Consider the following 19,924-nt stretch of genomic DNA (forward strand, 5'->3'; position numbering starts at 1 on the left):
GAAATGAGCCACCTGAGGAAAATTATTCTGTTTGCAAGAGCATTAAAAATAATAAAATACTTTAAAATATATTTAATCAGGAGATACACTAGACTCATACTCTGAAAAAAAACAAAATATTTCTTGAAATAAAGGCTAAAGAAATTATAAATAAATGAAAAGATATCCCATATTTATGGATTAGAGGACTTATGATAAAATACAGCACTCTATATATCCAATTCAGTTCTTATAAAATTGCAATAAATCTTTGTTGCAGAAATGGAAAAGCTGATCCTAAAATTCATTTGGAGTTGCAACTAATAGCCAAAACAATATTGGATAGAGTGAACAAAGTTAGGAGACACACTGCCTGATTTTTAGTTTTACAACAAAGCAGTGGTAATCAAACAACACATCATTGGCATAAAGATAGACATACAGACCATGAAATAGACTGAGAGTCCAGAAATGAACCATATATCTATGGTCATATGATTGTCAACAGATGTTGAAGTTCAACAAAGGGAACCTGGAATGTGGAAAACTGTTTTTAGCAAATGGTTCGAGGAAAATAAAATATCCACATGCAGAAGAACCAGTTTAGATCCTTACCTTACATCATATACAAAACTTAATTCAAAATGGAGCAAACCTAAATTTAAGAGCTAGAACTATAAAGTTCTTAAAGGGGTAAATATCACGATTTGGATTTGGTAAAGGATTCTTGGAGGACTCAAGAAAAAGAAATACAAAAAGGCAAAATGGTTGTCTGGGGAGGCCTTACAAATAGCTGAGAAAAGAGGAGAAGAAAAAGGCAAAGGAGAAAAGATAACCCATCTGAATGCAGAGTTCCAAAGAATAGCAAGGAGAGATAAGAAAGCCTCCTTAAGTGATCAATACAAAGAAATAGAGGTAAACAATAGAATGGGAAACACTAGAGATCTTTCAAGAAAATTAGAGATACCGAGGGAACTTTTCATGCAAAGATGGGCTCAATAAAGGATGGAAATGGTATGGACCTAACAGAAGCAGAAGATATTAAGAAGAGGTGGCAAGAATACACAGAAGAACTACACAAAAAAGATCTTCATGACCCAGATAATCATGATGGTGTGATCACTCACCTAGAGCCAGACATCCTGGAATGTGAAGTCAAGTGGGCCTTAGGAAGCATCAGTATGAACAAAGCTAGTGGAGGTGATAGAATTCCAGTTGAGCTATTTCAAATACTAAAAGATGATGCTGTGAAAGTGCTGCACTCAATATGTCCGCAAATTTAGAAAACTCAACAGTGGTCATAAGACTGGTAAAGGTCGGTTTTCATTCCAATCCCAAAGAAAGGCAATGCCAAAGAATGCTCAAACTACCACACAATTGCACTCATCTCACATACTAGCCAAGTAATGCTCAAAATTCTCCAAGCTAGGCTTCAACAGTACATGAACTGTGAACTTCCAGATGTTCAAGCTGGATTTAGAAAAGGCAGAGGAACCAGAGATCAAATTGCCAACATCTGTTGGATCATAGAAAAAGCAAGAGAATTCCCAAAGAACATCTACTTCTGCTTCATTGACTATGCTAAAGCTTTTGATTGTGTAGATCACAACAAACTGTGGAAAATTCTTAAAGAGATGGGAATACCAGACTACCTTACCTGCCTTCTGAGAAACTTGTATGCAGGTCAAGAAGCAAGAGTTAGAACCAGACATGAAACAATGGACTGTTTCAAATTGGGAAAGGAGTATGTCAAAGCTGTATATTGTCACCCTGCTTATTTAATTTATATGCAGAGTACATCATGTGAAATGCTGGACCAGATAAAGCATAAGCTGAAATCAAGATTGCCAGGAGAAGTATCGATAACCTCAGATATGCAGATGACACCATCCTTATGGTAGAAAGTGAAGAGGAACTAAAGAGCCTCTTGATGAAGGTGAAAGAGGAGGGTAAAAAAGCTGGCTTAAAACTCAACATTCAAAAAAGAAGATCATGGTATCCAGACCCATCACTTCATGGCAAATAGATGGGGAAACAATGGAAACAGTGACAGACTTTATTTTCTTGGACTCCAAAATCACTGCAGATGGTGACTGCAGCCATGAAATCAAAAGACGCTTGCTCCTTGGAAGAAAAACTATGACCAACCTAAACAACATATTAAAAAGCAGAGACATTAATTTATCGACAAAGGTCTGTATAGTCAAAGCTATGGTTTTTTCCAGTAGTCATGTATGGAAGTGAGAGTTGGACCATAAAGAAGGGTGAGTGCTGAAGAATTGATGCTTCTGAACTGTGTGGTGTTGGAGAAGACTCTTGAGAGTCCCTTGGACTGCAAGGAGATCAAACCAGTCCATCCTAAAGGAAACCAGTCCTGAATATTCATCAGAAGGACAGAAGCTGAAGCTGAAGCTCCAATACTGTGGCCACATAATGCGAAGAACTGACTCATTTGAGAAGACCCTGATGCTGGGAAAAATTGAAGGCAGGAGGAAAAGGGGTCGACAGAACATGAGATGGTTAGGTGGCATTACCAACTCAGTGGACATGAGTTTGAGCAAGCTCCTGGAGTTGGTGATGTACGGGGAAGCCTGGTGTGCTGCAGTCCATGGGGTCACAAAGTCAGACACGACTGAGCAACTGAACTGAACTGAGTCTACATTTTCTCCAAAAGTCCACATCAAGTACCTGGAGCTGGACTGTTTGTTTATAATTTCAGTACTCATTAGCCACTTAGGCAATAATTCCTTCTCCCAGGCAATAATATCAAAAGGCTCAAGAAACCAGAGGACTAATCTGATGTATTACACTGGGAAGGTGGTGATTGGCTATTCTGACTTTTCATAAACACTACATAACTCCAGATTAAACAGTATTTCCTACATAGTAGATGGCTGCTTTGACTATGGACTAGGTATGGCTTTTGACATATTAATATATAATTACCATTATCCTTGTGACATAGATTTTTTTCATGTTCAGATCATATCATCATTCCAGTTTTTAAAACTGTTAGAAATTTTTTATTCCAAAATAGTTATTTTGAACATTTACAAATATTAAGAATCATTATAACTCTATTTAGAACTAATATATTATTCTTCTTCAACCAGCACCCATGTGAAGAACAGCCAAGTAGCAACAGTAGACTGAACTAAACTGAAAGGATTCTTAGATACAACATCCAAAGCACAAGCAAAAAAAGAAAAAGAATATGTAAGTTATAAGACAATCTATTAAGACTTAGTAAATATGATGGAGAAGGCAATGGCACCCCACTCCAGTACTCTTGCCTGGAAAATCCCATGGATGGAGGAGCCTGGTAGGCTGCAGTCCATGGGGTCGCTAAGGGTCGGACACAACTGAGTGTCTTCATTTTCACTTTTCACTTTCACGCATTGGAGAAGGAAATGGCAACCCACTCCAGTGTACTTGCCTGGAGAATCCCAGGGACGGGGGAGCCTGGTGGGCTGCTGTCTATGGGGTCACACAGAGTCAGACACGACTGAAGTGACTTAGCAGCAGCAAATATGATAAACTTGTGCATCAGACGACACTATCAGGAAAGTGAAAGATAACTCAAGGAATGGAAGAAAATATTAGACCAGCTTAGCATCTTATATTTACAATATGTACAAAAGAATTATTACAACTTGTGATGGTCCCACATGTCAGGTTGGTGAGATTATAGTTCCTGGTTATTTAATCAAACACATCTATAATTAGCTGACTTTAGAGGATATGGTAGCACTAGCGCTAAAGAATCTGCCTGCCAACACAGGAGATGCAAGAGATGCGGGCTCCATCCCTGGGTCGGGAAGATTCCCTGAAATAGGAAATGGCACCCCACTCTGGTATCCTTGCCTGGAAAATTCTTTGGGCAGAGGAGCCTGGCAGGCTACAGTCCATGGAGCCACAAAGAGTCAGACATGACTGAGTGACTAAAAACACACACACCTTTGAAAATGTCGTAGGTTTCAGTCATTCAGGTGAAACATTTAACAGGCACCCCAGGGACCCCTCCGTCTTCGTTCCGTCCAGGTCCTACCTGTTCTCAGAGATGGGTGTAAATAGCGCCTGCTCCGGGAAGGTGTCCTTGATGCCAGCCCCCTTCCCCCGTATGTCGAGTCAACGGGTCTCCCACTTTTGTTACCAAACTCTTCTAGTAAGTGTAAGACGCAGAGGACAGAGCAGAGAGTATCCTGCCCAGAGGGTCTCTGATTTCCACTCCGCTACCACTCCCCACCAGTGAGTGCCACAACTGTTCACCTTATTCTTTTCATAGAGGAATATTCCTTTTTTTGGAGGTTGATCTGATTCCCCTAGGAGGAAGACAGCCAGTGTTCTTCAGAAAGAGTCCTCTAGCCCATCTCTAGGATCCCCAACCACCCTCCCTCATGTTGCACTACCACAGGTGACCTCGAGGGGGCAGTGCACAACCACAAAACAGGACGTGGACCTGGGCGGGGCCTCAATGCAGGACATGGGTGGCAGACAAGGGAGCTGAAACTCAGGCAGAAAGGGACTTGAAGGAACCTAGATCTCTTTCTTGGAGAAGGAAATGGCAACCCACTCCAGTGTTCTTGCCTGGAGAATCCCAGGGACGGGGGAGCCTGGTGGGCTGCCGTCTATGGGGTCGCACAGAGTCGGACACGACTGAAGCGACTTAGCAGCAGCAGATCTCTTTCTCCTCCGTGGTACCATCTGAGGGGGAGACTGACTCCAGCTTCAGACCAAAACCTCCTGCAGCTTTGCAGTCCAGCAGCTCTGCTGCTTTGCCAGCCAGGAAACAGGGCTGGGTGTCTTATGTCCCTGGTCCTGCCCTTTAGACCCAAGGCTTGGCAGTCTGTTCATTTGTTCACCTGGCCCATGAGAGTCCCCAGCAGTGCCCATTCGTGGTGCAGGCAGGATGCCCTCCCCTGGAGTATGGAATGAAGACAGGAGAAGAGCCGAGGCCTGACTTCTTGAGGAGAGACCGGCTGGTTTAGTGAAGAAAGGAACCTCCACCCAGCCCGACACCTGGAGGAAGCTAAGTGCCGGCAGGATGGACCAGCACGAAAGCCAGAGAGCTGTTGATTCTGCCAGCTCGGCATCCCCTCCTGGAATGGCCAGCTGCCACCTTTTTATCCCCTTACCGGGGCCTCCTACCCTCAAACTGTCCCCTTCCTGCCCACAGACCAAACACACCCCTCCTCCTGTTTATCTAGACAAGACTGGAATTTTTCAGACTTTAAGTGAGAAACTAACTGCGCCCCATCTGGTGCCCCTTTCCCTCTGGCCCCACCCCCTCCTCTCTTTCTAGACCTCCAGCCTCCACTCAGCCCTGATGAGCAGCTCCTGGCTTTGTGAGTCGTCTTTGCAACCAGCTTTTGAAAATTTAGGGAACTCTTCCTCAAGGGAGGGGGAAAAAAGGAAGGAGAAATTTGTGAATAATGGGAGCAGTATGAGAGCAAATCCCTTCTATTGGAGAACTCAAATGATCCAAACCGTCCAGATGCCAGCGGGTTCCTCTGAGCTCAGAAGGCTCTGTGGGCCTCAGAGGAAGCCCTTGTGTCAGTCACCTTGGGCCTCCACTCCAGTTTCTTCTGAGCAGTTTCAAATGAACATAGAGTTTGTTGCTATCAATGAAGCATTTGGGAACCTCCAATTTGGCTCCACCCAGGCTCTGACATTTAAGGAAACTGAGTTTTGAAGCAGGACTGGTGGCCTAAGGTCCTAGGGAGGCTTAGAGATTCCACCAGCAGCCCAGTCCCTGTCCCCAGGGTTTGCTGCCTCCCAGGAGGTCTGGATTATTGAAAGAGAGGGCAGTGCCAGCCCTAAGGGAGATTCCTCATCCACCTGATACTCCTAGGGAGAGAGGCCTACACCTGGAAACTTTTCCCCATGTCTTCTTTAGATGGTACTTGGAGGTGCTCTGCCCAGAAGAAAGGACGTCATGCACTGAGGAGAAGTTCCTGAGGTTTGGCACTCCTGGGGACGGTAAGAGAGTGAGCTATGAGGTGGGGAGCTCTAGCCCAGCTTGCTCCCGCTGAGCCTTACTGAGCACACTGCTCACTGAACCAGCAGCTCCACTCAGGATGTGTGTTCTTTGCCATCCTCTCCCCCACCCACCACCACCATATGCCACCTCTGAGTACCCCAAGTCTCTGGAGCTGCGCAGGCGCCCCAAAGCACTTGGCAGGGAGTCTATGCGGTGCTGGATCTGGTGAGTCTGGAAAGTCTGGAGAGGCGGTATCACATTTGTATTTCTCCCTCAACTTTAAAATGTATTGTCACACTTTAAAATTTCATAATTTTGTCATATTCTTACTGAGCTGAAGTATTTACCCAAGAGTGGAATTTTTGGGTCATTGAGTATGTGTAAGTTCATTTTTAGGAAATACTACCAAAGAATTTTCAAAAGTGGTTGTAGGAGTTTATACACACAGCGGTGTATGAGCATTCCAGTTGCTCAGATCTTCACCAACAATTGGTATTGTCAGCATTTTTCAGTCATTCTGGTATAGGTGTAGTGGTGTTTCATTGTGGTTTTCATTTGCATTTTCCTGATGAATAATGATGTTGTACAGCTTTTCATGTCCTGTTGGTTATCTTTCTATGAAATACCTAGTCAAATCTTTTGCCCATTTTTTTTCAGGTATATTGTCTCTTTCATCTTATTAATTCATGGAAATCAGTTACATATCCTTTATGAGGCTTTTTCCTTATGACACATGTTTATTCTCATTCTGTTCTTGCTTTCTTACTCTCTTGAGGGTGCTTTTTGATGAAGTGAAGTTCTTAATTTTAATAAGGTCAAGTTTATTAATTTTTGTCTTTATGCTCCAAGGTCCTGAAAATATTCTCCTATGATATCTACTACAATTGCTATTATTTTAAATGTCCCCATTTAGATTTAAAATCCACCTGGAATTGATTTTTGTCTATGGTGTGAAATGGAAGTCAAGATTAATTTCTTTCCCATATGAATAACCAGTGACCCTGGGCTATTTATTGAAACTATCTTCTCCCCATTGCTCTGCTGGGTCACTTTAGTATATATGACATAAATGTTCACATATGTGGGTCTGGGCTGGACTCTGTTTCTCCTGGTGTTTTTCCTTGTACTACTACGGCATTTTACCCTGTTGACTGTAGCTTTATACAAAGGCTTAATATCCGGTTGTGTAAGCCATCCAAGTTTATTCTTCTTTGAGCTTGTCTTGACTATTCTTGGTAATTGGCATTTCTATGGAAAATTTGAAATTGAATAGTCAGTGTTCACCAGATATCTGGACAAATATGGGCTTCCCTGATAGCTCAATTTGTAAAGAATCCACCTGCAATGGAGGAGACCCCAGTTCAATACCTAGGTCGGGATATGGAGAAGGGATAGGCTACCCACTCCAATATTCTTGTGCTTCCCTTGTGGTTCAGCTGGTAAAGATTTGCCTGCAATGTGGGAGACCTGGGTTCAATCCCTGGATTGGGAAGATTCTCTGGAGAGGGGAAAGACTACCCACTCCCATATTCTGGCCTGGAGAATTCCATGGACTGTGTAGTCATGGGCTGGCAAAGAGTCGGAGTGACTTTCACTTTCACTAGATATCTGCTTAGATACTTTATTGTGATTATATAAATCTATGGGTCAATTTGTGGAGAAGTAACATCTTAACAATGGCACCCCACTCCAGTACTGTTGCCTGGAGAATCCCAGGGATGGGGGAGCCTGGTGGGCTGCAGTCCATGGGGTCTCACAAAGTCGGACACGACTGAAGCGACTTAGCAACATCTTAACAATACATAGCAAAACAAATGAACAAAAACACACACAAAAAAACCCAAACCAACCTTCATAATAAAAAGGAAGAAATTATAAACTGTGAATATTTGCAAATCATATTAAAAAGGGGCTCACATGCCAAAAATGCAAACAGCTCCTAGAAACTGATAAGAAAAAGAACAAACACACAGTAGAAAAACTGGCAAAAGACATGAACCCAGAGTTCACACAAAAGGAAATGAAAATAGCCTTAAATATATGAAAATATGAATAGAAATAGAATAGAAATGCCTACATATGTTCACCATGCAAAAGAATGTTCAGAACAGCATTATTTGGTAATTCTCTAAACTGGAATGTACATCAATAATAAAAAGGATAAATATTATGCAGTGGGTTATATATTTTTGTAATGGAATGCTATACAGAAATAAAAGTGAACTACAGCCACATTAAAAAAGATATTTGGAACTTAGAAATATAATGAAAGTAGTCCAACATAAAAGTCCAACATTCTGTATGATTCCACTGAAGTTCAAAAACAAGCAAAACTAATTCAGGAGTTAGAGTATCTGCTACCCTTGGGGAGGAAAGGGCAGTGACTTGGGATGGGTACACATGGGGGGCTCCTGGAGAGCTGGTAATGTTCTACTTCTTATGGTACTGGTTACCTGGTGTGTTTCCCCCTGGATAATTTATTAAACTATACACTTATGATTTCCATACTTTTCAGTACATGTACTATGATTCAACGCAAAAATCCTATCAATTGGATCCAGAACTTTTTTTCTGGCAAATCCCAAAGTCAGATGGTATAGTGTTGGGTTCAAGACTCTGAATTACATGGTCTAGATTCATATCCTGGATTTAACCATTTCCTATCTCAGAGATCTTGGCCAAGTTACCAACTCTCTGAGCTTCAGTTTCTTCATCTGTAATATGGGTTAATTGTGGTACCCCCTCTCATAGTTATTGAGACTATTAAACCCTCTCAATAAATATTAGCTCTTTGAGTGGTGCTTCTTGGTCTTCTTTCTATGGACTATAGAGAAGATGGATGATGGCCTATGGAAGAGGAAGGAAAAGGATGAGGTTCAAGTCAAGAGACATTTTCAAATGGGGGAAGATATGATGTTAAGGTGCAGGAAAAGAGAGTCCAAAGGCTTGGCTTCACTCCTTCATTCCCTGTCTCTCACCTCCTGTGCCTCTCTAACACAGGAGGTAGGCTCACCAGGTGATCCCCAACTGGTTATTCTTTCCAACTATAACACTTTTGAGTTAGAGGGGTAATGCAAATGCCATCCAAAAGCCAAACACAAATTTTCATGTTTGATCCAAACCCAAACACAAAGGCCCAGAAATCTGGGAATTAAGGAAGGCAAATTCTCAGCAGTGATATTATGGGTTATTTTTATTTTCTCCATTCAATTTTTTTTTTCTATTTTAAACAATGTGTGTTGCTTACTCTGAACAAAACGTCATACCTGATATATCCATGCCTACATATTTGTATCTATACATTAAAAAATTAAAAACCCCCACATTATGGATGTGCCAGAAAGCATCTGGGCAGGGAAAATATGGCTTCTGATGTACAAGTGCCAAGCCAGCAGGACCTCCTCGACAAAACAGAGATCTTGCTAACTGCAAATAATTCCTGAACATTTCCGATTTTTTACCATGTTTTTCATCCATAACCTCAGGTAAACATACTTTCTCTGTTTCCAGCTAAAATGAGTCCAGTCACTTGTTATATTTCACCTTGTTAATAAAACCTGGGACCAAAGAACGGGAATAAAAGGGCTTTCTTCTCACTGTTTCTTAAGTTCTGAAAGTAGTCTGGACAGAATGACCACTTGTTTAAGGAAGTTGTCATAGGTAGCATTTATGAGCAATTGGGACAGGGATCCCTCTGAGAGGAGTCAGGAAACCCCAGGTCTGTAGGAAATCTGTGCTGGGTTCAGCATCCACCACAGTACCTTCCGCCCTGGCCATGCAGAACTCTGGGTGCGTGTGTGGGAAAGAGCCACCTCTGAAAGTCAGGCCAGGACACTCCAGGTGTTCCTGCATTTAGCAGGAAGCATTCAGTGTGTCTGAATTATGTGCAGGACACTGTGCTGAGGGCAATCAAAGCTGGATGAAAGATAGGAGGCCATGCCTTCCTCACAGGAAACACTCTCCAATAGGATGCCCTTAACTCCTGCATCTGACAACAACCAATGTACAAGCGATCAATGCAAAGAAATAGAGGAAAACAATAGAATGGGAAAGACTAGAGATCTCTGCAAGAAAGTTAGAGATACCAAGAGAACATTTCATGCAAAGATGGGCACAATAAAGGACAGAAATGGTATGGACCTAACAGAAGCAGAGGATATTAAGAAAAGGTGGCAAGAATACACACAAGAACTATACAAAAAGATCTTCATGACCCAGATAATCATGATGGTGTGATCACCAACCTAGAGCCAGACATTCTGGAATGAGAAGTCATATGTGCCTTAGGAAACATCACTATGAACAAAGCTAGTGGAGGTGATGGAATTCCAGCTGAGCTATTTCAAATCCTAAAAGATGATGCTGTGAAAGTGCTGCACTCAATATGCCAGCAAATTTGGAAAATGCAGCAGTGGCCACAGGACTGGAAAAGGTCAGTTTTCATTCCAATCCCAAAGAAAGGCAATGCCAAAGAATGGTCAAACTACTGCATTTACACTCATTGCACACACTAGTAAAGTAGTGCTCAAAATTCTTCAAGCCAGGCTTCAAGAGTATGTGAACCGTGAACTTCCAGATGTTCAAGCCGGATTTAGAAAAGGCAGAGAAACCAGAGATCAGAGATTACCAACTCTGGATCATGGAAAAAGCAAGAGAGTTCCAGAAAAACATCTGCTGCTGCTGCTGCTAAGTCGCTTCAGTCGTGTCCGACTCTGTGCGACCCCATAGACAACAGCCCACCAGGCTCCCCCGTCCTTGGGATTCTCAAGGCAAGAACACTGGAGTGGGTTGCCATTTCCTTCTCTAATGCATGAAAGTGGAAAGTGAAAGTGAAGTCACTCAGTTGTGTCTGACTCTTAATGACCCCAAGGACTGCAGCCTACCAGGCTCCTCCGTCCATGGGATTTTCCAGGCAAGAGTACTAGAGTGGGGTGCCATTGCCTTCTCCAAGAAAAACATCTGCTTTATTGACTATTCTGAAGCCTTTGATTGTGTGGACCACAACAAACTATGGAAAATTCTGAAAGAGATGGGAATACCAGACCACCTGACCTGCTTCTTGAGAAATCTGTACGCAGGTCAGGAAGCAACAGTTAGAACTGGACATGAAACAACAGACTGTTTCCAAATAGGGAGAGGAGTACATCAAGGCTGGATATTGTCACCCTGCTTATTTAACTTATATGCAGAGTACATCATGAGAAGCGCTGGGCTGGATTAAGCACAAGCTTGAATCAAGATTGCTGGGAGAAAATCAATAATCTCAGATATGCATATGACACCACCCTTATGGCAGAAAGCGAAGAAGAACTAAAGAGTCTCTTGATGAAAGTGAAAGAGAGTGAAAATGTTGGCTTAAAACTCAACATTCAGAAAACTAAGATCATGGCATCTGGCCCCATCACTTCATGGCAAATAGATGGGGAAACAGTGGAAACAGTGACAGACTATTTTCTTAGACTCCAAAATCACTGCAGATGGTTACTGCAGCCATGAAATTAAAAGACGCTTACTCCTTGGAAGAAGAGTTATGACCAACCTAGACAGCATATTAAAAAGCAGAGACATTACTTTGCCAACAAAGTTCTGTCTAGTCAAAGCTATGGTTTTTCCAGTAGTCATGTATGGATGTGAGAGTTGGACTATAAAGAAAGCTGAGCACTGAAGAATTGACGCTTTTGAACTGTGGTGTTGGATAAGACTCTTGAGAAGTCCTTGGACTGCAAGGAGATTAAACCAGTCCATCCTAAAGGAAATCAGTCCTGAATATTCATTGGAAGGACTGATGCTGAAGGTGAGATTCCAATACTTCGGCCACTTTATGCGAAGAACTGACTCATTTGAAAAGACCCTGATGCTGGGAAAGATTAAAGGCAGGAGGAGAAGGGGATGACAGAGGATAAGATGGTTGGGTGGCATCACCTACTCCCTGGACATGAGTTTGAGTAATCTCTGGGAGTTGGTGATGGACAGGGAGGCCTGGCATGCTGCTGTCCATGGGGTTGCAAAAGTCAGTCACGACTGAGCGACTGAACTGAACTGAATGTATGAGCACATTCAGAGGAGAGGGGGTGAGGTGAAGAAGGGGAGAGGAGGTCAGATTGGGTGGATGGGATGTTGTCACTGTTAGTGGCTGAAAGTATGTGGGGGGTTGGGGTGTGTAAAGACAGAGGGATCCCAGCAGAGGAGCAGGGTGAGGAAGGGTGAGGAGTTTGCTGAAGTAGGAGACTCAGGGTGGGAGCCAGATGCGGGGGCCTCCATGGTCATCTAGGGACTGTGGCTGGGTTTGGTGGGGGCCGCAGTGAGGGCCTTTTGAGAGGAAGAGTGAATAGGTGAGATCTGTATTTAAGGAGAGTTACGTGGCATGGTGAGTTGGGTGAATGGAACTCAGGGTCCTCTGCTGCTGCTAAGTCGCTTCAGTCGTGTCCGACTCTGTGCGACCCCATAGATGGCAGCCCACCAGGCTCCCCCATCCCTGGGATTCTCCAGGCAAGAACACTGGAGTGGGTTGCCATTTCCTTCTCCAATGCATGAAAGTGAAAAGTGAAAGTGAAGTCGCTCAGTCGTGTCCGACTCCTAGTGACCCCATGGACTGCAGCCCACCAAGGCCCCTCCATCCATGGGATTTTCCAGGCAAGAGTACTGGAGTGGGGTGCCATTGCCTTCTCCGAGGGTCTTATAAATTAGCCTTTTCATTATAATTCCATTCAACTCTTGAGGCCTGGATTCTAAGCCCTTATGAGAAAGAGATGGTCTCTTTTAGAGATGCTTTCCAGTTCTTATTTGTAGCCAAGCACCACTCTATGCTACTTTCCAGCAGAGATTGGTTTTAACCAAGACAAAGAAGATAGGGAGGTTTTTCTTGACCACAGCGGCTCAGAGCTGCGTCTCCTGTCTCCTATTAGTTTTCAGAACATTCAGTATGCTGCTCTGGATGCTCTTGCCAGCCCTGAGGTATCCCTCTGCCAGATAAACTGGCCGGAATTTCACTACTCCATGTGGGGGCTCAGGTCCCTAAGGGCAACCAAGTCCCCTCCCTGGAAAGGAAGTGAGGGCGGGGCCAGCGGAGCTCCCGCCCCTCTGTGTTGCCTTGGAGACCAAATGTGTTTTGTTGCAGTTGAGGTTGGACTCGCCCTGGCTGGCTTGAGTGGTACTTTCTGCAGGTGTGGCCGCAGCCGGGCCCCTGAACACAGGGCCTCGCTCCACTTCGTGGGGCTTAGAGGGCCTGTCCTGAGACCGCAGCCGCTCCTTGGTGGGCTTGGGGAGCAGGCGTGAGAGGAGGGGGTTGTGCTTCCCAGCAATCAGTAGGTACGGAACTGGCCAGAATCAGACAGCTCCCTCCTCCTCCTCCTCCTACCCGAGTGTCCATTTTGGGGAGGTGGGTGCGGCGGGGGAGGTCCTCGAACAGCTTTCAGCGCCAGTCAGGAGTTCAAGGCCAGGGTGAGATCTGCGCTGACACCTTTTGGGTACGTTGACTTTTCCCGGAAGAGTTTGAAAGAGTCAAGTACAAAACAGTAACCGTCATACTTTGCCCTCAGAGTCAATCTCGAATTTGCACCTGGCGCGTGGCTGGGAGACCAGCCTTCGTGAGTTCCAGTTAGGTTCGTGCCTGAGGTTTGTTTCCTTTTTGCTTCTTCGCACCCCTCCGCCCGCCCCCACCTCCGATTCTTCTTTTAAAGTATAAACTCCGAGGCCTGAGAGGGGCTCTGATGCTTTCTGCTAGAGCTGGGGTGCCTCATTCCCGGTGGGCTCGCCCAGCCTGTCTGCCTGGAGACACTTGTCCTCCAGGGAGGACTTTTCCTTGGAGGCGGGTGGAGAGGCTTTTCAGTATCCGCCTGGTCTGAGACCAACCCGTAGACAACGGCTTCCCTGCAGGGGTGTCCAGCTCGACGCCAAGATGTCTTCCGTGGGGAAGGTGACCCAGATTCCCAGCGGGAAGGTCTACCAGCAGATCTTCGAGGCTGAGGTAGGCCTGTCCTTTTATTTCCCCTTTTCCTGGTCCCCTGCTTCCCTCAGCTTCCCGGAAGCTTCCCTCCCTTAGAAGACTTCCTTGCCTGGGAACCTGATGAAATAAGGGCTTTGAAATTGTGTTGATGAAAAATAATTCTTATTGTTTCCTAAAATGTAGGAATACAAAATTAGAATGTCTGTTCCTGAAAATTGCAAAATCTATATTAAAATTTAAATTACTCAGAAATAGCCAAAATTAACCTTTGGGTGTCCTGAATCTTTTTTCTATGCATGAAAGCATCTCTGATTTTTCTGTTTAAAAAGTGGGTGTGATTCTATAGCAGTGCATTAAAACCTCCTTTTTCCCTGTTTGCAATATCTCAGAGAGCTTTCTGTGTCAGTGCAAAGTCATGTACTTCACAATGTTTAGTGGCTGCCTAGTTTTTGATATAGGACTTCCTGTAATTTATTAAAGTAATGCCCTCTTGATAATTATATAAGCAGTTGGCATTGCCTTGTCATGTCTAAAAAACTGCACAGATGACATCTTAAAAGAAAAACATACTCAAACCCTTCTTTTGAAGTTCTGTACTGCTTGTTTAAAGGGGATTTTTATTCCTACTTTGAGTCCTAAGTAATGCTCTTTGTGGAGGGCTTGGAAATTATATTAGTATAAAGAGACTGTAGAGATTACTCACATGATCCTGCTCCCTGGAAGCAACCATTCTTAACCTTTGGCATATTTTCTCCTCATTGTTTCTCCATGGGTTTAAAATTTTGAAATCACAATATATAATTTTCATCATAATTTTCTTTTATGCTCTTAATTACTAGGTTTTGTTGTATATCATATCATAAGCATTTCCTCATGTCATAAAAAATCCTTTGTAAGTCTCATTTTTAATAAATTCCTAACATTGCATTGAATGGAGATACTGGGTTTACTTAACCAATCCCCTATTGTTGGACAGTTCCATTTTTTCAGTTCTTTGTGATTATAAAAAATGATGGAATGCACATCTTGGTTCTCATTAAAATTTCTTAAAAGATGCCCTCCCAAAAATGTCTGAATGACCAACATGGGGAGTAGAGAGCCCTCCTTCATGGGTATTCCCTGGGGTTGAGGGCCTCCCTCAAAGTGCCTTCTTGCTGGCAGGCTCGCACTTGAGCTTCTAAGGTAGCGCAGGCAGCCTGGGTGCTAGGGAGTCTACAGTTCCAGCTGCCTTCACCGGGTTCTTGCATGGATTCAGGTGCAGCTGGTCCGCTCCCTGGCATCCTCTAGGAAGCGAGCTGTGGAGCGTTCCATGATCCCAAAGGACAGCAGGAAGCCCTTGGTGAAGAAGGTGGATGTCCGTGAAGGCGAGATGATGTCTCCTCGGCAGCGGAAGTGGATGCGCAGCCTACCCAATGACTGGACCACAGAAAACCCTGTTCTTTACAGGTAGGTCCTGCTTTCCAGGCCACAACCCCACACACCAGGGGTGGTCAGGATTTTCAAAAACTCAAGAAGAGCTCCCACAAGATGAGTACCAGATGGGAATGAAATCCCAGGTACCTCCTCTGAGAGATGGAAATAATAATAATGTCTACTTTGCAGGGCTGTTTGCTTTTCCTTCTCTCCCTCCCTCTCCCTTTGACAGGCACCAGGTATGCAGATCCCAAACTCCTGGAACTTGAACTCAGCAGTAAATAAATAAGCAGGTCTCCCCGAAGATGGAAAGGTTCTGACATCGAGGTCAGGGTGGTGGGGGACAGGAGTCAGGAAACTTCCACTGAAACCAGAGGATGAGGGCAGGGAAGCACAGGGCGAGGCTCTGAGGCAGTACCAGTTTGATCTTCTCCAGAAGAAATCAGCGGGCCTGGGGAGAGGAGTGGGAGATGAGGCCAGGAGAGGCTTGCTGGCCACAGTCAGTATTTCGAACTTCACTGGAGTGACTAGTGAGCAGTGATTTGCATTTTTTTTTAATGGGTACAGGATTTCTTTTATTCTTTTTTAATTAATTTATTTTAATTGGAACATAATTACAATATTGTGATAGTTTATTCATATATCAACATGAATCAACCACAGGTTTACATGTGTCCCCTCATTCTTGAACCCCTTTCCCACCTCTCTCCCTACCCTTTCCCTCAGGGTTGTTTTTTTTTAAAGATTTTCAAGCAGTGGTGTGCAGAATGTGGGGGGCTGCAAGCAGAGGCAGAGAGGCCAGGGAGGAGGCCAAGGTAGTCCATGTCAGCTCTGTAGGGCTGTGAGAGGGTCAGCAGGGCACTTTGGGTTTATTTTGGAGGCAGAACCCAGGGCACCAGGTGACAGATTGGGTGGGAGAAGAGGGTTCCTGAGAGTCCTAGGTCTCTGGCCTGAGTCCTTGGATGGACAGCCATTCCCTGAGATGGGAGCCAGTGGGGTGGAAGCAGGGAGCTGAACTTGAGATTCCCAAACATGCTATTTCAGCTCCCTGAGCTCACACTCCTCAAGTAGGAAGAAAGGAAAAGGAGGGGTTGCATTTTCCTCGGTGGGGGGCACTTTGGAGAATGTAGCAGGAGCTGAGCTGCCCCTAGGTTCTTTCATCTCTGCACCAACCATAAATGCTTCTCAGGTGTGGGACTTTGGGACAGGGAGTCAGTCCAGCTCTATCTGCCTTTGTGTTCCCTTTAACCTTGTTGGAGCAGGGATTGACCCACTGCTGGGTGAAGGTCTCTCCCCTGCCCTGCCCTTCGAGTCTCTCCAGGCAAAGTTCCCCTACAGCTTCTGAGACTCAGCACCCTGAACTGTTGGGCAGACCCATTAGCCGCCCAGGCACAGACAGGAGGTCAGCACTCTCCAGCCCATGTCCCTGATGCCCAATGCAAGGATCCAGAGGCACAGACAACTGGGACCTGACCATGATCCCCCCATCTCCCAGGGTGACAGTCTTGCAGCCTGATTATAACTCTGGATCCTTTAAAGGACAGGCTCCTCTCCGCTGACCTCTTCTCTATTAGGCCCAGGGTCTTCTGAAGTCTCCCTGTGCTTCCCGAAGGTCCCCTTTTCCCCTAGTTTAGGCTTGAACCACCCATCATCCCCATAACTGGATATGACATCAGTTAGGAGCTCTTTGCACCCACAGGACAGTATTTGGGGAAAGGTACTTCTCATGGAGGGTGCTGACATTGTGCCAGCTTCCTGGTGCCGACTAGGTCCACTCTGCTGTGGATGTGAATCCAGAGCACAAGTCCCTGCCCAGGAAGAGAGATGTGTTTATAACCAACCAGGCCCTGCTACCCTCAAAGTGACTGAGGTCACTAACTCAGCATCAGCACCTCTCTGAGGGCCTTGTCCCCTTCTTGAAAATTCAGCTAGCTAAACCAGTCAACTTGTGCATTCATTCACCCAGGACAGGACATCTGGGTGAGTAGAAGAGGAACTCGGGGTACGGGTAGATCACCACTAGCATAAACCAGGTCCCCAGGTTGACGGATTAAGTGACCGAGAAGCCAGAGCCATAAGCAGCTCCCATAGTCGGGGTACCCTGGCTACAGTGCAGCTGCCTTGGTCCAGAGGCATTTGGTTGACAAAGTTGAGAGATTTGCCTCTGGAGGGTCAGCCTGGGCCCCATCAGCTGCCGCCCTGCAGTCTCCCTTGGTGGTAGGTGTACATGAGGACTGCATCAGACAATGTCTGAAAAGTGGTTCACAGCAGGTGTTGCTGAGAACTGCATTTCTGGGGCACTTATCCTGTGGACAGCACATTCCAGGATTTTCATTCCAAAGCTGAGGTTGTGCTCACCCATCCTGGTCCTCCCTGCTGAGACAGTTTGTTCTGGGGTCCCAGCTTTCTGCTCCCTCACCCAAACTCTGTGGATCATGGACCTGGGCATCACAGGCAGGGATCTGGGAATCCCAGGGCCAGTTTGTCCAGGGACTTCCCTCCTGCATCCCCCACCCTGGACAATGGGGTCACCCCAGGTGCCTCATCTAATGGGTTGCTGAAGAAGCAGATGAGGGCCTGCTGAACGCTGAGCCTCGGTCCAGCATTCCCAGGCTGACCAACCCCCCAGTGGCCCTCAGTTTCCACATGTGGAAGATGGCTCATGCCCACCACCCACACTCGGTGTGCAGCCAGAATGGAGCAAGCTCCCTGAGGCAGGCCCCTCTTCTCATCTGAGGACTGTGGTGTGTCTGCTGGCAGCAGATACCCTGGCAGTGTTTGCTGGGGGCACGTCCTCGGGGCATTCTGGAATTGGGTGTTTTTACACCAATAATAACCCCAGGATATTGCCAATTCCCAGGGTCTCTGTGGACACTGAGAGCTACCCTGAAGCGGGTGGTAAGGGGCCTGTGGGGGTCAGTGTTTTCCTCTGCTTGTGTCTCAGGGAAAAGCAAATAGCCAAAAAGGAAAAAGCTCAAGAGAGTGAGAACGCCATCGACGCCAGAGAAGTCCGGGGCCTCACGGACACCATTGGTGAGCCTGTGTTCAGCTGTGAGGGCAGAGAGTGCTCCGTGGGGAGCTCCTGGGAACTCTAATGTAGAAGCACCTGCAGGTCCCACTGTTCCTCTGCTCAGCCTCATAGGAGGCCATCCCTCTGGACCCTCTCCTCTGGATCTTTCCCCGCACCTCCTCCCCTCAGCCTGTCCCCTGAACTTCCTCCCCTCAGCCTTGTTTCTGAACCTCTTCGCCTCAGCCTTGTCCCCTGAACCTCTTCCCCTCAGCCTTGTCCTCTGGGTCTTTCCCCTGAACCTCCTCCCCTCAGCCTTGTCCCCTGAACCTCTTCCCCTCAGCCTTGTCCTCTGGGTCTTTCCCCTGAACCTCCTCTCCTCAGCATTGTCCCCTGAACCTCCTCCCCTCAGCCTTGTCCCCTGAACCTCTTCCCCTCAGCCTTGTCCTCTGGGTCTTTCCCCTGAACCTCCTCTCCTCAGCATTGTCCCCTGAACCTCCTCCCCTCAGCCTTGTCCCCTGAACCTCCTCTCCTCAGCCTTGTCCTCTGGGTCTTTCCCCTGAACCTCCTCCCCTCAGCCTTGTCCTCTGGGTCTTTCCCCTGAACCTCCTCTCCTCAGCATTGTCCCCTGAACCTCCTCCCCTCAGCCTTGTCCCCTGAACCTCTTCCCCTCAGCCTTGTCCTCTGGGTCTTTCCCCTGAGCCTCCTCTCCTCAGCCTTGTCCCCTGAACCTCTTCCCCTCAGCCTTGTCCTCTGGGTCTTTCCCCTGAACCTCCTCTCCTCAGCATTGTCCCCTGAACCTCCTCCCCTCAGCCTTGTCCCCTGAACCTCTTCCCCTCAGCCTTGTCCTCTGGGTCTTTCCCCTGAGCCTCCTCTCCTCAGCCTTGTCCCCTGAACCTCTTCCCCTCAGCCTTGTCCTCTGGGTCTTTCCCCTGAACCTCCTCTCCTCAGCATTGTCCCCTGAACCTCCTCCCCTCAGCCTTGTCCCCTGAACCTCTTCCCCTCAGCCTTGTCCTCTGGGTCTTTCCCCTGAGCCTCCTCTCCTCAGCCTTGTCCCCTGAACCTCTTCCCCTCAGCCTTGTCCTCTGGGTCTTTCCCCTGAACCTCCTCTCCTCAGCCTGTCCCCTGAACCTCTTCCCCTCAGCCTTGTCCTCTGGGTCTTTCCCCTGAACCTCCTCTCCTCAGCCTTGTCCCCTGAACCTCTTCCCCTCAGCCTTGTCCTCTGGGTCTTTCCCCTGAACCTCCTCCCCTCAGCCTTGTCCCCTGAACCTCTTCCCCTCAGCCTTGTCCTCTGGGTCTTTCCCCTGAACCTCCTCTCCTCAGCATTGTCCCCTGAACCTCCTCCCCTCAGCCTTGTCCCCTGAACCTCCTCTCCTCAGCCTTGTCCTCTGGGTCTTTCCCCTGAACCTCCTCCCCTCAGCCTTGTCCTCTGGGTCTTTCCCCTGAACCTCCTCTCCTCAGCATTGTCCCCTGAACCTCCTCCCCTCAGCCTTGTCCCCTGAACCTCTTCCCCTCAGCCTTGTCCTCTGGGTCTTTCCCCTGAGCCTCCTCTCCTCAGCCTTGTCCCCTGAACCTCTTCCCCTCAGCCTTGTCCTCTGGG

General features: G+C 46.5%; 1 protein-coding gene across 1 annotated transcript in view; it reads left to right on the plus strand.

The window, feature by feature from the left end:
* The first annotated feature begins 3,944 nt into the window (after window positions 1-3,944).
* CCDC180 (coiled-coil domain containing 180) overlaps window positions 3,945-19,924 on the plus strand; it is a 67,030-nt gene continuing 51,050 nt past the window's right edge. The window contains exons 1-9 of the mRNA XM_027550214.1: window positions 3,945-3,949; window positions 4,021-4,097; window positions 5,282-5,324; window positions 5,876-5,966; window positions 13,180-13,267; window positions 13,498-13,573; window positions 13,835-13,925; window positions 15,160-15,350; window positions 18,262-18,350. Of these exons, the coding sequence (XP_027406015.1) occupies window positions 3,945-3,949; window positions 4,021-4,097; window positions 5,282-5,324; window positions 5,876-5,966; window positions 13,180-13,267; window positions 13,498-13,573; window positions 13,835-13,925; window positions 15,160-15,350; window positions 18,262-18,350 (751 nt within the window). The remainder of the gene's footprint in view (window positions 3,950-4,020; window positions 4,098-5,281; window positions 5,325-5,875; window positions 5,967-13,179; window positions 13,268-13,497; window positions 13,574-13,834; window positions 13,926-15,159; window positions 15,351-18,261; window positions 18,351-19,924) is intronic.

This window comes from Bos indicus x Bos taurus, chromosome 8 (assembly GCF_003369695.1).
Source record: "Bos indicus x Bos taurus breed Angus x Brahman F1 hybrid chromosome 8, Bos_hybrid_MaternalHap_v2.0, whole genome shotgun sequence".
Classification (NCBI taxonomy): Eukaryota; Metazoa; Chordata; class Mammalia; order Artiodactyla; family Bovidae; genus Bos; species Bos indicus x Bos taurus.